Genomic DNA, 13,546 nt, shown 5'->3' on the forward strand with positions numbered 1-13,546 from the left:
GAATATTTGAGGTGGGAATTAATGAATTTTTATATGTCTGAAAGCCTGCTTCAGAAAGTGGTGGAGCTGAGTGCTGTTTTAGCTCCACCCATTCTTTCGGACAGAGTGAAGTTTTTTTTTAACCCTTTGTAGTGTTGTCCTGTATGTGGGAAGTTTTAAGAAATTGTGAACCTAGAATTGAATTACATTTTAAGTTAGAAACGCAGGTGTGGATTTATTCGGACGATAAATTACGGAGCTAGGAAATGCACAAAGGATAGGCTTGTTGAGCAAAAGATTTTTTAAAAAGCGTGGTCTTGTTGGTTTAAAAGAAAAAATTTCGACACGCTCACTTATCAAAAGAAAACATGCAATCATTGATTACATTGGGTTGAAAGACAATAAATTTAGTCTAGGAATGAAATAAAGAACGGAAAAGGGAAGTTGTAATGCCTTTTTTTTTAAAAGCCTGTGTGAATCTCGAGGCTGGGGAAAGACACCCCCATTTTTCTTGTGTAAAACCTTGACACGAAAGCTTCTAGCTCAGTAAAAAGAGTTTTAAATAAAAGATTGGCAGTACAATATTTGAATTGGGATTTTGAGATATTTCAAGTGATTCTCCTTGATAAACATTTTGGTTGTATTGGAAAATCTTGGGTTTGGAAGCCTTTTTAATAAAGTTACACAACTGCTGCGTCAGAAGCTGAAGCTTAAAAAGATGTAATTTATGAGACACTGTATCATAAAATTGAAGTTACAGAGCAAAAGATTGGAGTTTTTGATGTTCAGCTTCTAAAACAGAAGTTGGGCACACAATTATAAAACAAGTACTTTGCATTCTGTGAATCACTATGAGCATAAATGAGAAGTCTGTGTAACACACCGATTTTTCCGGTTCAGAAGCCCAATAGTGACAAATGGAGATTTGTCCAAGACCTACGAGCCATGAATGAATCTGTATTCCCAACTTATCCGGTGGTGCCCAATCCTGCGACTATACTTACTAGAATTCCGGCAAACTCAACGTATTATACAGTGATTGATCTATGTTTGGCATTTTTCTCAATACCTATTCACCCAGAGCCCCAATTCCTGTTTGCCTTCAACATATAAAGGACGCCAATATACGTGGCAAGACTCCCACAGGGATTTACCGAAAGTCCTACTATTTTCACAATGCTTAAAGAAGGATCTGGAAGATGTAATTTTACCAGCAGGTTCTACATTTGTGCAGTATATTGATGACCTACTGCTCGCTTCACCCTCCAAATTAGCCTGCGAAACAGATTCTCTTGTGTTATTAAAAGCCTTGGCCTCGAAAGGATACAAAGTGTCAAAGGCGAAGTTACAACTTGTCTCAGAAAGGGTTCGGTATCTAGGACACGAATTGGTCAGAGATACGAGACAATTGACACAAGACCGAGTAAAAGCAATCTGCTCTGCTCCACTACCAGTAATCAAGAGAGAAATGAAACATTTCCTCGGCATGTCAGGATATTGCAGGCAATGGATTATGAGTTATTCCGAGATCGTTAGACCATTGTTAGACATATCCATGCCCTCACTACCAGAAAAGTTGATTTGGAATGAAGTATCCCGGAATGCTTTCCAGAATCTTAAGCACCAGCCTTGGGATTAGCAGATTACACTAAGCCATTCAACTTATTTGTTCATCACAAGTCGGGTTTTGCACAATCTGTTTTGACTCAGTTACATGGGGACAGGCAGCGACCGATAGCGTATTTCAGTACCCAACTAGACCCAGTGGCACACGGACTACCAGGATGTCTTCCTTCTTTGGCAGCAGCTTATTACGCTGTACAATAGGCTTAGACAATAACTCTAAATCATCGAACCGTTTTATATATCCCACACTCTGTCGAGATTTTACTTACTAAATGTACCACTCAACACCTAACTTCTGCAAGAACCACTAAATATGAACTTGAACTGTTATCAAATCCGAATCTTATCATTAAAAGATGTACCACCTTAAATCCAGCCACTCTACTCCCATGGAAGAAGACGGGAAACCCCATTCATGTGAAATGGTAACCGAATTAGTGACTAAACCATGTATCAATTTAACAGATGTACCAATGTGTAACCCTGATCTAGTGTACTATGTTGACGGATCAGCCTTACGAAATGATAGGGGCCAACCTAAAGCGGCTTATGCAATTGTAACCCAGTTTAATGTTGTCAAAACAGCCTCTCTTCCAGACTCCTTTTCAGCCCAACAAGCCGAATTGTTTGCATTAACTCGAGCCTGTATTCTGGCTGAAGGACAAACAGTTAATATCTACACTGATTCCAGGTATGCTTTTGGGGTAACACATGACTATGGACAAATTTGGAAAATTCGCGGGTACCTGACTTCTTCAGGAACCACTATCAAGAATGCAGAACAAGTAGAAAATCTTCTGAGAGCCAGTCAATGCCCCTTAAAACTTGCCATTATCAAATGCCAAGCACATACAGGCCAGTTGAATGAGGTAGCACTTGGAAACACCAGAGCTGATAATGCAGCTAAGTAATCAGCTCTGTCAAAAGGGGGGATGCAGGTGTCATTGTTCCCACTAAGAAAAATAATTGCTCAGATCCGCCACCCACTATTAGTGATGTGCTGGCCTTCCAGACACAGGCCAATATGGAGGAGGTGTTGACCTGGATGAAGGATCAATGTTATAAAAATCCAGAAGGAATATGGGTTCACCATGACGGCCGGGTGGTGGCGCCCAAATCCTTACTTCCATGGATTGCCCGATGTGTTCATACATTCACACATGCGGGCAAAGGAGGGATGGCAGATTATATTTTGGCAGCTTGGTATGCGCCAGGTATTTTGGCAATTGCAAAACAAATCTGTGAAAATTGTGTTATCTGTCAGACAATGAATCCGGGTAAGACGGAGAAAGTAGAATCTGCCTCCCACCCAAATCCAATGGGGCCTTTTGTACATTTACAAATGGATTTTATTGAATTACCTATGTGTATGGGATTCAAGTACGTATTAGTTATTGTAGATGTGTTCTCTAGATGGATTGAAGCCTTTCCATGTAAAAAGGCCGATGCCACTACTGTTGCTAAATTTTTGTTAAAAGAAATCGTACCGCGCTTCGGAATCCCTGCTAAGCTTTCTAGTGATAATGGGTCACATTTCATGGGAACTGTTATAAAAGAAATGTGTAAAGCTTTACAGATTAACCAACATTTTCATTGCAGTTATCATCCACAATCAGCTGGACTTGTTGAAAGATATAATGGAATGCTTAAAAATAAGCTGGCAAAATTATGTAATGACACTGGACTAAAACGGGTAGAACTGCTGCTCTTAGCCTTGATGGTAATGCGATCTGCAACCAACAGAACAACAGGCCTGTCACCGCATGAGATAATTATGGGACGTCCCCAACGACTACCTTTTACAGCACCGTTTACTGCAAAACAAATGGATATCCACAAAATGGAAGAAAATATGTTGAATTATTGTATTGCACTAACCAAATGTATTTCCAGCTTTCATTTGCAGGTAAAAGAAGCTCAAGTCGAACCAGTGGGAGGGAAGTGTCATAACCTGGAGCCCGGGGAATTCGGTTACATCAAAATCTTTAAAAGAAAAAGCAGTCTACAACCAAGATTCGAAGAACCATACCAGGTCTTGCTGGCGACCAATACTGCAATCAAGGTAAAGGAAAGACTGACATGGATCCATGCTTCCCATTGCAAGAGGGCACCCGACCAGGAGGAAGGGAAGAAGGAACCAGAAGAACAGAAAAAGGAAGACCGAATAAGGAACTGTACGGACTATGGGGACTGATAGTGCTATGCTTGACAGGGTTTTGCTTTGCGTTATTGATAATTCCAGGGGTACAGAAACACGAACAAAGGGAACTGTAGGTAAATGTATTTATGGCACTGAGTCATAAGTATGTTCAAGAAAGAAACTTGTCTAGTTGTTGGATATGTTCCCATGTACCTGTCCACTCCGAAGGGGGTATTCCCCTAAGATCCATCCCCTTTAATGAATCAGAAATGGTAGAATGGTTGATAGTGCAAAATAAGACAAACCTAACCAAGGTGTCAGAAATGAAGGATCTAACAGAATGGAGGTCAGCAGGGTATAAACGTACAACCTTCCAGGGATGGTACCAGCCAAATTATAATAATAACCGTCAGCCACCCTTCCTAAGTATTACTCCCGGAATCGGAAATCCTGAAGGTATAATATGCCTAGTGAGTAATGAGACTAAAGGACCAGAAATGGGACGCAGCAAGTGTTCCCAAATGACTAAATGGCAAGCCATAACAAATCTCACTGACGGGAGAAAGATAGCAACCGTTAACTGGATGATGGTCCATAATAAGGCCTCAGGTGAAGGGTGGGACGGGGAGACCACTTGAGTATGGATGGCATAAAAGGACCAAAAGCTGACGTCTTATAATTGCACTTACTTTATTTGTGGCCATAAAGCCTACCCATGGTTACCAGCCAATTGGACAGGGTCCTGTTACTTAGGATATGTGGTACCCTTTATTAGGACAACAAAGGGATGCCTATGGAACTCATAGACTTAAACGGGATTTGGCATGGCTAAATGGAATAGTCAAGGTAATGATACCACCCTATGGAATAGCATCAACCGAATGGCAATTACGGGAACTGGCTAATTTAGTAGAATCAGTAGCCAATGCAACTTCCCAAGCCTTCGAAGGGGTGAATGGCGAAATGGTAGCCATTCGAACAGTGGCTCTCCAAAATCGTATGGCCTTAGATTATCTCCTAGCCAAAGAAGGAGGGACATGCGCGTTAATTGGTGAAGAATGCTGTACGTATATCCCGGATAAGTCAGAAGAGATCGGCAGTCTTGCTGAATATATTAGGAAAAAGGTAATAGAGTACAAACAAACTATTGGCCAGGACGGTACCACCTTGTGGGATTGGGCATCAGGATGGTTGGGATCCCTAGGGAGATCTTTGGTACAGGGTTTGATCATATTCTTGTTGGTAGTCTTCGCCCTATATCTTTTGTTTGTCTTGGTTAAGTGTTGCTGTGCCAGGTTGGGAAAAACAGTGCTACCAACTGAGACCACTGCTCGGATTATGGTAGCAACAACTACTGAAGGTTCTTGTGTGGAAATGGAAATAGAAAGACTATGCAAGATTAGAATGGATTAAGTTGTCCTTGTGAAGGACAAAAGGGGGGAATGTGGAAATGTATTTTTAAAGTTGCATTACACTGTTTTTTGTACCCTTTTTGCCATAAAACAAAATGGAGTCCAGGCCCTGCTAGAAACTTCTGCAGCAGACAGTCTGTTTGCATAAACATGCTAACCCTGACTGAAACTGCTGATAGCTGATTAATAACCACCAGACAACATTAAGATTGTCCTGCTGAGATAAGTACCACCCATTGCGCTCCCCTGTATTATCAATAGTCTGTCGCTTAACCAGACCGTAGAAGGGCTGGATAAAGGTTGTAAAGATGCAGCACCAATTCACCCCCTAAGAGATAATCAAATTACCAGCCATTATCTCTTGTACAGAACTCATCCATAATATACAAGAAGCCAAGTACCCAATCAACCACTATGGAAATCATGGGCCCAAATAACTGGCCAGGAAACTGGACAATCCTAAAACAATGCAAAGCCGGTGATAGCATATTATCACACCCTAATCGAGTTATTGCTGATTAGCCCACCAAAAACACTGACAAAGGAGACATTTGGGAAAATGTCAAGACAAGGATGTGGTAATCATTAACTCTTTATCTGTTTTCGCTGTCTGCAAGGGCAGAACCAATTCACAGGACGGAACCATAACTTGTTTTTCACTGTATAAATACCTTGCTTAGCCTTTGACCTGAGTGAGACTCTTCCTTGCTGCAAGTAAAAATTATTAAAGGAACATCTACCGGAGCTGATTGTGTTAGAGTCATATATTGAGAGTTGATATTTCGACAAGGGTTATGGTGAGCGGGCGGTGAAGTGGAGTTGAGGCCAGGATCAGATCAGCCATGATCTTATTGAATGGTGGAGCAGGCTCAAGGGGCCAAATGGCCTACTCCTGCTCCTATTTCTTACGTTCTTATGAACAAGTGAAGGAAGGTTGGCTGTCATGTAAACTCTTTCATATTGTTATTACCTCTAATTAGGGCATGATTTGGTGTGCGAAAAATTGATGAAAAGTACAGTAGAAATGCGGAAGAATTGTTTAAATTATTGACAATTGCGGAGGAATGTTTTCCTGGAGTCTCAGTTACTTGCTCCCTTCGCCCGCACATAAGTTTAATCACCGGCATGTTTTAAAGTACTAGTGTGCTACCTCCCAGCTTTCCAAAAGTATGAAGGCAATTTCCAACTAGTGTAAGAAGCCCTAGTTATGTATACCTGTACATATAAACATAGGATTAGGATTTGATTTAATTTCATATGATTAAATTTTTCAGTTTCTTTTTACTAAATGAAATGGTTAAAACTTGTTGATTCCCAGGATGCTTCAGGGTTTGATTTGTCAGAGTACAAATTAGCTTGACACTATGGTTTAAGTGTTTGCTGAAGCAGCAGGATGTACAAGATTCATGTCTCTTGACTTGTTTTCATGGCCACATCGTACAATGAGCTAGCCAAGGCAGTTTTGAGATAAGGAGTGGAACAAATAGAAGAAAAGGATGAACACAAGTTGGCACCTGTTGTTTTCTGGGTGGGGTCTTGTTCACAACAACACTTGTCATGCCATAATGAATTATCACTGACAGTGTTCTTGAGAAATAGACGATGCAGATCCTAAGCTTTTCTTAACAAGTTGTAGGGAGTCAGGATTGGAAAGAAACAATACAAGGTTTCGTCTCGACCCGGGGAAAGAACATGCGATAGTATTGTTTATTTCTCTGCATGTCTACTGCTTAAAGATAGTGTGTATCTAGACTTGGTCAAATACAAATAAACGGAGAAGTTGTAAACCATATTTTGGGGTCAGAACTGAACTGCTTACACTAGTTACTGCATAAACTGGTCATACCATTAGTAAGTATCTTCAAATTATCATTTGCATTAAAGTGCCAGTATGCTGAGCGAAGCTGAGCACATGTTGCATTTGTAAGACCAGCTGCTCTAACATTTGACACACGCTCGGTTCACTGGTACTTTAATTCACACACTAAATTTAAGCATTGCCAATGAGCTGAACACGCCGACTGTACAAGCCCCTGTTAAAAATATAATCATTGCAATGCTGTAAAATGTTAATGCTCGCAAAGCTAAACCTCTGCAAAGAGAGGTACTGGAGAATGAGCTATTGTGCAATACTTTCAGGGCCTTTCAATGAATGGACAAATCCTTGGTGTGAAGTTTTCAGTCACAAGGTACATCACTGAAGTGACATGACAAAGAGCAGCAGGCTGCATAGGAAAATGGCGAAGTAGCATTAATGTATTCTCTGTCTTCTCTCCTCTTTTTCCTATCTTTTCCACTCTGACTTCTCCCTTTCTTCTGCATTTATCTCATTTTTCACACCCAATTTGCAAATATTTTCTGTTGCTTTCTCTCACTGGAGGACTTACAGTTTTAGGAAACTTTTTTATTAGTGCTGGGCTAGTCCTCACTCTCCAGCAAGAGAAATGCTGTAAATTACTGGCACAGTGCATACACATGCTGATTGCAATCCAAAACAAAGTGACTGTAATTATCCAAGTGAGATTTCTGCTGATGGCAGTAACATCAAATACTTCACATAATACCCTGTTAAACATTCTTGTCAGATAAAGGCAAAAAAGAGAAAAACAATTTAATTGCATTTCACTTACCGTAGCACAGGAGAACATGTCCATCAATATGATAAGGGGGAAAGTTGAAAATATAACAGATGTAGAAAAGAGCTGTCTGCAAAACAGTAATTGGTTGACTGGATAGAGAAGTAGGCATAAACTTTTCATCCTCTTCCCCCGATTGGGGTGCCTCACTGGCGGAGCGGAGCAGGGCAGAAGTTGCATCCGGTTCCTAGATGCTCCCGACACTAGTTGTGTTACTGGGTCTGTAACATATTGGAGACGTGCTCCCTGGACTCTGGTGGAGAGTCACGTCAGTACAGGGCAGAGCCTGCTGCAGTGGGAACAAGAGGTGGCTGGCATGCTGCCCGTTAACAAAAAAAATGTTATCTTCAAAAGTTTTGTTTTACCTGATGAGGCCTGTGCTGACACTGGCACATGCCCCTCTAAGTTTTGCCTGGTACCACCACCCTGACCTCTTAACTCTGCATGCCAGTGCCTAAAAGGCAGCCCTGGTGTCCAACATTCATAGGATGCAAATGACAAGAAACACTTTTAAGAGGCGGTGTTTCCCTCCTTTGTATTACAAATGGAAATCATCACTGCCTAGTGCTTCCATCAGATGTGAATGAGTTTAGTTTCTCTCTCTTCGCCCTTCCCTAGCTATTATTTCTCAGTGGAGGGTCAGGCAGAAGCCTTTCCTTCGTGGTGTGTGTAAATGCTACTCTTGAGTCAGCAGCAAAGAGTTGAGTAAAAATAACCTGGGTTGTCTAATTTGTCCTCCTTTCCTGTGGAGAGTAGCTGGCCTTTACTTCATTCCTATCCCTGATGAAAACTCAAAAAAGCTCCCCAGATAACCTAGTGTTAAAAAAGCCTCTAAGCCAACAGACTAAAAAGTCCCAGGTTCAATTCCTAGTCTCTGCTGAATTAGCTGATCGCAGCTAATATAGCAACTGAGACTCTATAAAAAGATTAGCATTTTCAGAGAAGGGTAGCAAATGAGTAATGGAGAATCACAACTGTCACCTGCACCTTATCACCTTGTGGCAGTCGATTGGCGCATAAATGCACTGCGTGATTCACCCTAATTCCACAAGGGTTCTCCCATTTGTCCGTCGTAACTTAATTCGAAAAGCCGCGGAACCCCCGGAAAATTGGTGTTAACTCCAATTATGCCATTTTTCTGGGGTTTCCGTGGCCCCTCTGCCAAAGTTGTGTCGGATGAACTGGAGAATCTTTGCGGAAATTTATCATGTAGATTTAAAATATTAATAGATGCCTTACGCAGCAACAATAGTAAGTAAAACTACATCAACGAAACAATATAGACACAAGCTTGAGGTTTGCTTACAGATGTGAACAAGTTGTCACAAATTAATTGTAGGATCTATCTTGAAAAGTAACTTCCCAATTCTATCAAGGGCATTTCTTTAAAGGAAAAGTAAGTGCATATTTAGGGTTTCCTACCATTTGGACACTTAGCACTTTACACAGTAAAGCACATTACATAGTAAACACTTCTGCATTTTTTTTAAATTTCCCGAGAAAAAATAATTTCACTGACTTAACAGATTCATTGTTATGTATATATGTACCTTGACTTCAGTTTCCTCTGATTTCAGCACAAATGGTACTAAAGCTGCATAGATCAAGGCAAGATTGTGAAACACTCTCCCATTAAAACAGTACCTGAAAGGAAAGGAAATAACAGGTCAGGAGAAATTATTCCAAAAATTAAAATCAAATAACTTGTGCGGATTATTTCATGATGCTCTGCTACCAGCACGGAATCTTGCTTGTGGTAAGAGCAGGTCGGACTTAGAGCTTCTGCCCCATGCGTGTTTCTGCGCTGGTAGCTTGGTCGTATGAATTTATTGTCCAAACTGACAGAGTAAAATCAATGTTTAGTTGTTTTCTTATGTGTACCCTGTAAAGGTAATGAAGATATAGAAATACACACGTGCTCCAATGAAGTACAGGTGAAATGAGAATGAGCATTAGAAAGGAACAGGTGAAATGAGAATGAGCATTTTGTAGCGTCAGCCTTTTGGTACCTCTTTGATGGAACATGTTGCACAATAGTCATTCACCAGAAACATAACCATCATTTCCCATATCTCAGGAGCCTTTTATCAACAAAGGCAGACATTGATGCGGAGATTCAACATCGCCTCCAGTGCGCCAGTGCAGCCTTCGGCCATCTGAGGAAAAGAGTGTTTGAAGACCAGGCCCTCAAATCTACCACCAAGCTCATGGTCTACAGGGCTGTAGTAATACCCGCCCCCCCTGTATGGATCTGAGGCATGGACGATGTACAGAAGGCACCTCAAGTCGCTGGAGCTATATCACCAACGATGTCTCCGCAAGATCCTACAAATCCCCTGGGAGGATAGGCGCACCAACATCAGTGTCCTCGACCAGGCTAACAACCCCAGTATTGAAGCACTAACCACACTTGATCAGCTTTGCTGGGCAGACCACATAGTTCGCATGCCAGATACGAGACTCCCTAAGCAAATGCTTTATGCAGAGCTCCTTCATGGTAAACGAGCCAAAGGAGGACAGCGGAAACGTTATAAGGACACCCTCAAAGCCTCCCTGGTAAAGTGCGACATCACCACTGACACCTAGGACACCCTGGCCGAAGACCACCCGAGGTGGAGAAAGTACATCCGGGAGGGCGTCGAGCTCTTCGAGTCCCAATGCAAAGAGCATGAAGAGGCCAAGAGCAGGCAGCGGAAGGAGCGTGTGGCAAACCAGCCCCACCGACCCCTTCCCTCGACGAATGTCTGTCCCACCTGTAACAGGGTCTGTGGCTCTTGTATCGGACTGTTCAGCCATCAAAGAATTCACTTTGGAAGTGGAAGCAAGTATTCCTCGATTCCGAGGGACTGCCTATGATGATGAACCCATCAGAGACAGAATAAATGCTTTCCTGCAACTTATATAAATTATGACATTTTGTTCCTTATTTTAAACAATTTATTGTTTTATTCAACTTTCAGTTTAAGTATACCAGGGCCATACATATTTCCTCAGCTTAGAAGGAAGGAAGAAGATCAAATCAGACATTTCTAGCAATATTGCGAAGAATGCGACAAATGCTAAAAGACATGAATAAACTTGCAGAATGGGCGTTTAATTAGCAAATGAATTTCAATCTGGTAGTGTGAGGTGGTGTATTTTGGCAGGAAGAATAAGGAGGCCACATACTGCTTGAATAAGAGTCTAAATAGGGTTACATAGGATATACAGCACAGAAACAGGCCATTCAGCCCAACTAGTTCATGCTGGCGTATATGCTCCTTGAGTCTCCTCCTGTCTTTCCTCATCTAACTCAGCATAACCCTCTATTCCTTTCTCCCTCATATGCTTATCTATCCTCCCTTAAATGTATCTATACTATTCACTTCAACCACTCCCTGTGGTAGTGAGTTCCACATTTTCACCACTCTTTGGGTAAAGAAGTTTCTTCTGAATTCCTTATTGGATTTCTTGGTGACTATCTTATATTGATGACCTCTAATTATGCTCTTCCCCACAAGTGGAAAAATTCTCTCTGTATCCACTCTATCAAAACCTTTCACAATTTTAAAAACCTCTATTAGGTCAACCTGCAGCCTGCTTTTTTCAAGAGAAAAGAGACACAATCTGTTCCTCCTTTCCTGATACGTTTCCCCTCGTATTTCTAGTTTCATCTTTATAAATCTTCTCTGCACCCTCTCCAGTACCTTGATATCCTTTTTATATGGCAACCAGAATTGTACACAGTACTCTAACTGTGGTCTAACCAGGGTTCGAGACAAGTTTAGCATAACTTCACTTCTTTTCAATTTTATCCCTCTAGAAATAACCTTAGTGCCTGGTTTGCCTTTTTTATGGCCTAGTTAACCGGTGTCGCTACTTTTAGTGCTTAGTGTATTTGTACTCCGAGATCCGTTTGCTCCTCTACCCCACTCAGACTCGCACCCACCAAGTAATAAGTGACCTCACTATTCTTCCTACCAAAATGTAATACCTCACATTTATCTGTATTGAATTTAATTTGCCAATTATAGGCCCATTCTGCAAGTTTATTAAAGTCTTCTTGTAATTTGTTGGTCCTCTCAGTATTAACTATCCTCCCCCCAACCATCCTGTCTTGAAACCAGCTAGCTATCCATTCTGCTACGTGTCCCCTGACTCCGCATTCTCTGACCTTATTCATTAGTCTATTATGTGGTACCTTATCGAAGGCCTTTTGAAAATCTAGATAAATTACATCTACTGCATTACCCTTGTCCATTTTCTCTTGTCCATTACCTCTTCAAAAAAATTCCATGAGGTTGGTTAAGCAAGGCTTTCCCTTTTGAAATCCATGCTGACTATTCATTATTATATTTTTGGCTTCTGGATGTTCTTCTATTTTCTCCTTTAGTAGGGCTTTCATTATTTTTCCAACCATCGATGCTAAGCTGACCGGTCTATTGTTCCCTGGACATGTTTTATCTCCCTTCTTAAATATCGTCATGTTAGCTATCCACCAGTCCTCCGACACTACACCTTTTTTTAATGAATTATTAAATATGTGTAGTAATGCCTCTGCCATCTCTTCCCTAGATTATTTTAAAACGAGTGGATCTAATCCATCTGGAACAGGGTTTTTTTCTTCTTTGATTTTGAGTAGTTTATTTAATATATCTCCACTTTTTATTTTAAATGCAGTTATTTCATTTCTGGAACTTCCTCCCTAACATCACTGTGGGAGTGCCTTCAACCAAAAGGATGGCAGCGGTTCAAGAAGGCGGCTCACCATCACCTTCTCAAGGGCAATAGAGATGGGCAATAAATGCTGGCCTTGCCAGCGACACCCACATCCCGGAATGAATTAAAAAAAAGACTCAATGTAATATTGCTGTTGAAATGGGTAATAGGAGATGTGCAAAAGTGATCCACTAATTTACCCTCCCTTCTTATGGTAAAGTGTCTAGTTTCTGATATGGGAAGCTGTGAGTTTGAACCTGTCATACATTTTGATCATGGCTAAGTATTTTGGAGCATCATCATGCTGGAAAAATGTAGAATCTTGTTATGTTCAGAACTAAAAGGAATCAAGTACTAAACCTAAAACTGAAACACGTGCTTGTGTCACTGATTTTGAGAATATCTATAGTGCATGTGGAAAACAAATGAAGAATGATCAACTGACGTGTTAAAATGTAATGTTCTACTTACTGTGAGCTTAGGTTTAGTTTTGGATAGAAAATGAGCCAGCAACAGCTGTACTGTAGTGCCAGTATTGTTAGTCTTCGAATAATAAAATCCGATGCTTTTTCAGTATTCAGCTCTTCAATATCCTAATAAATACAAGCAGTTAATACTCCTGTAGCATTATTATTTTAATGTTAAGTGGCTAATACAGTTTATTGATTTTGCACAACTTACTGTGCCTAACTTAGTGTTATCTGCAAACTTGGATATGCAACTCTACCCCAACATTTTGCCAATCAGAGTACGTTCCCTTTATCCCTATTGTCTCATGCCTCCCAACAAATTACCAACCCATGTCACAAGGCTACCTCCGATTCAGTGCACTTTTATTTTGTAATCTTTTGTATGGAACTTTATCAAATGCCTTCTGGAAGTCCAGATAGACAACATCCATAGACACTCATCTAGATTAGTCAAATCCTTCATCCTTCAGCGTGTACTTGTTCAAATGTTCAGTCACTCTGTCCCTGATGGTAGATTCTGGTAATTTCCCCACAACTGACAGGTCTGTAAGCTTTATGTTTTCTCCCTCTCTCCTTTCTTAAACA

The 13,546-nt window shown here is 40.9% G+C and overlaps 1 protein-coding gene across 9 annotated transcripts in view; it reads right to left on the reverse strand.

Annotated features, from left to right (window-relative positions):
- Window positions 1–13,546, reverse strand: part of LOC139269036 (protein shortage in chiasmata 1 ortholog) — a 259,103-nt gene that overhangs the window by 32,201 nt on the left and 213,356 nt on the right. For all 9 annotated transcript variants that reach the window (XM_070888055.1, XM_070888020.1, XM_070888030.1 and 6 more), the window contains 2 exons: window positions 12,963–13,084; window positions 9,344–9,437 (listed from right to left, as the gene is read on the reverse strand). In XM_070888055.1, coding sequence (XP_070744156.1) covers window positions 9,344–9,437; window positions 12,963–13,084 — 216 coding nt within the window. The remainder of the gene's footprint in view (window positions 1–9,343; window positions 9,438–12,962; window positions 13,085–13,546) is intronic.

This window comes from Pristiophorus japonicus, chromosome 1, assembly GCF_044704955.1.
Source record: "Pristiophorus japonicus isolate sPriJap1 chromosome 1, sPriJap1.hap1, whole genome shotgun sequence".
NCBI classification, from domain to species: domain Eukaryota; kingdom Metazoa; phylum Chordata; class Chondrichthyes; family Pristiophoridae; genus Pristiophorus; species Pristiophorus japonicus.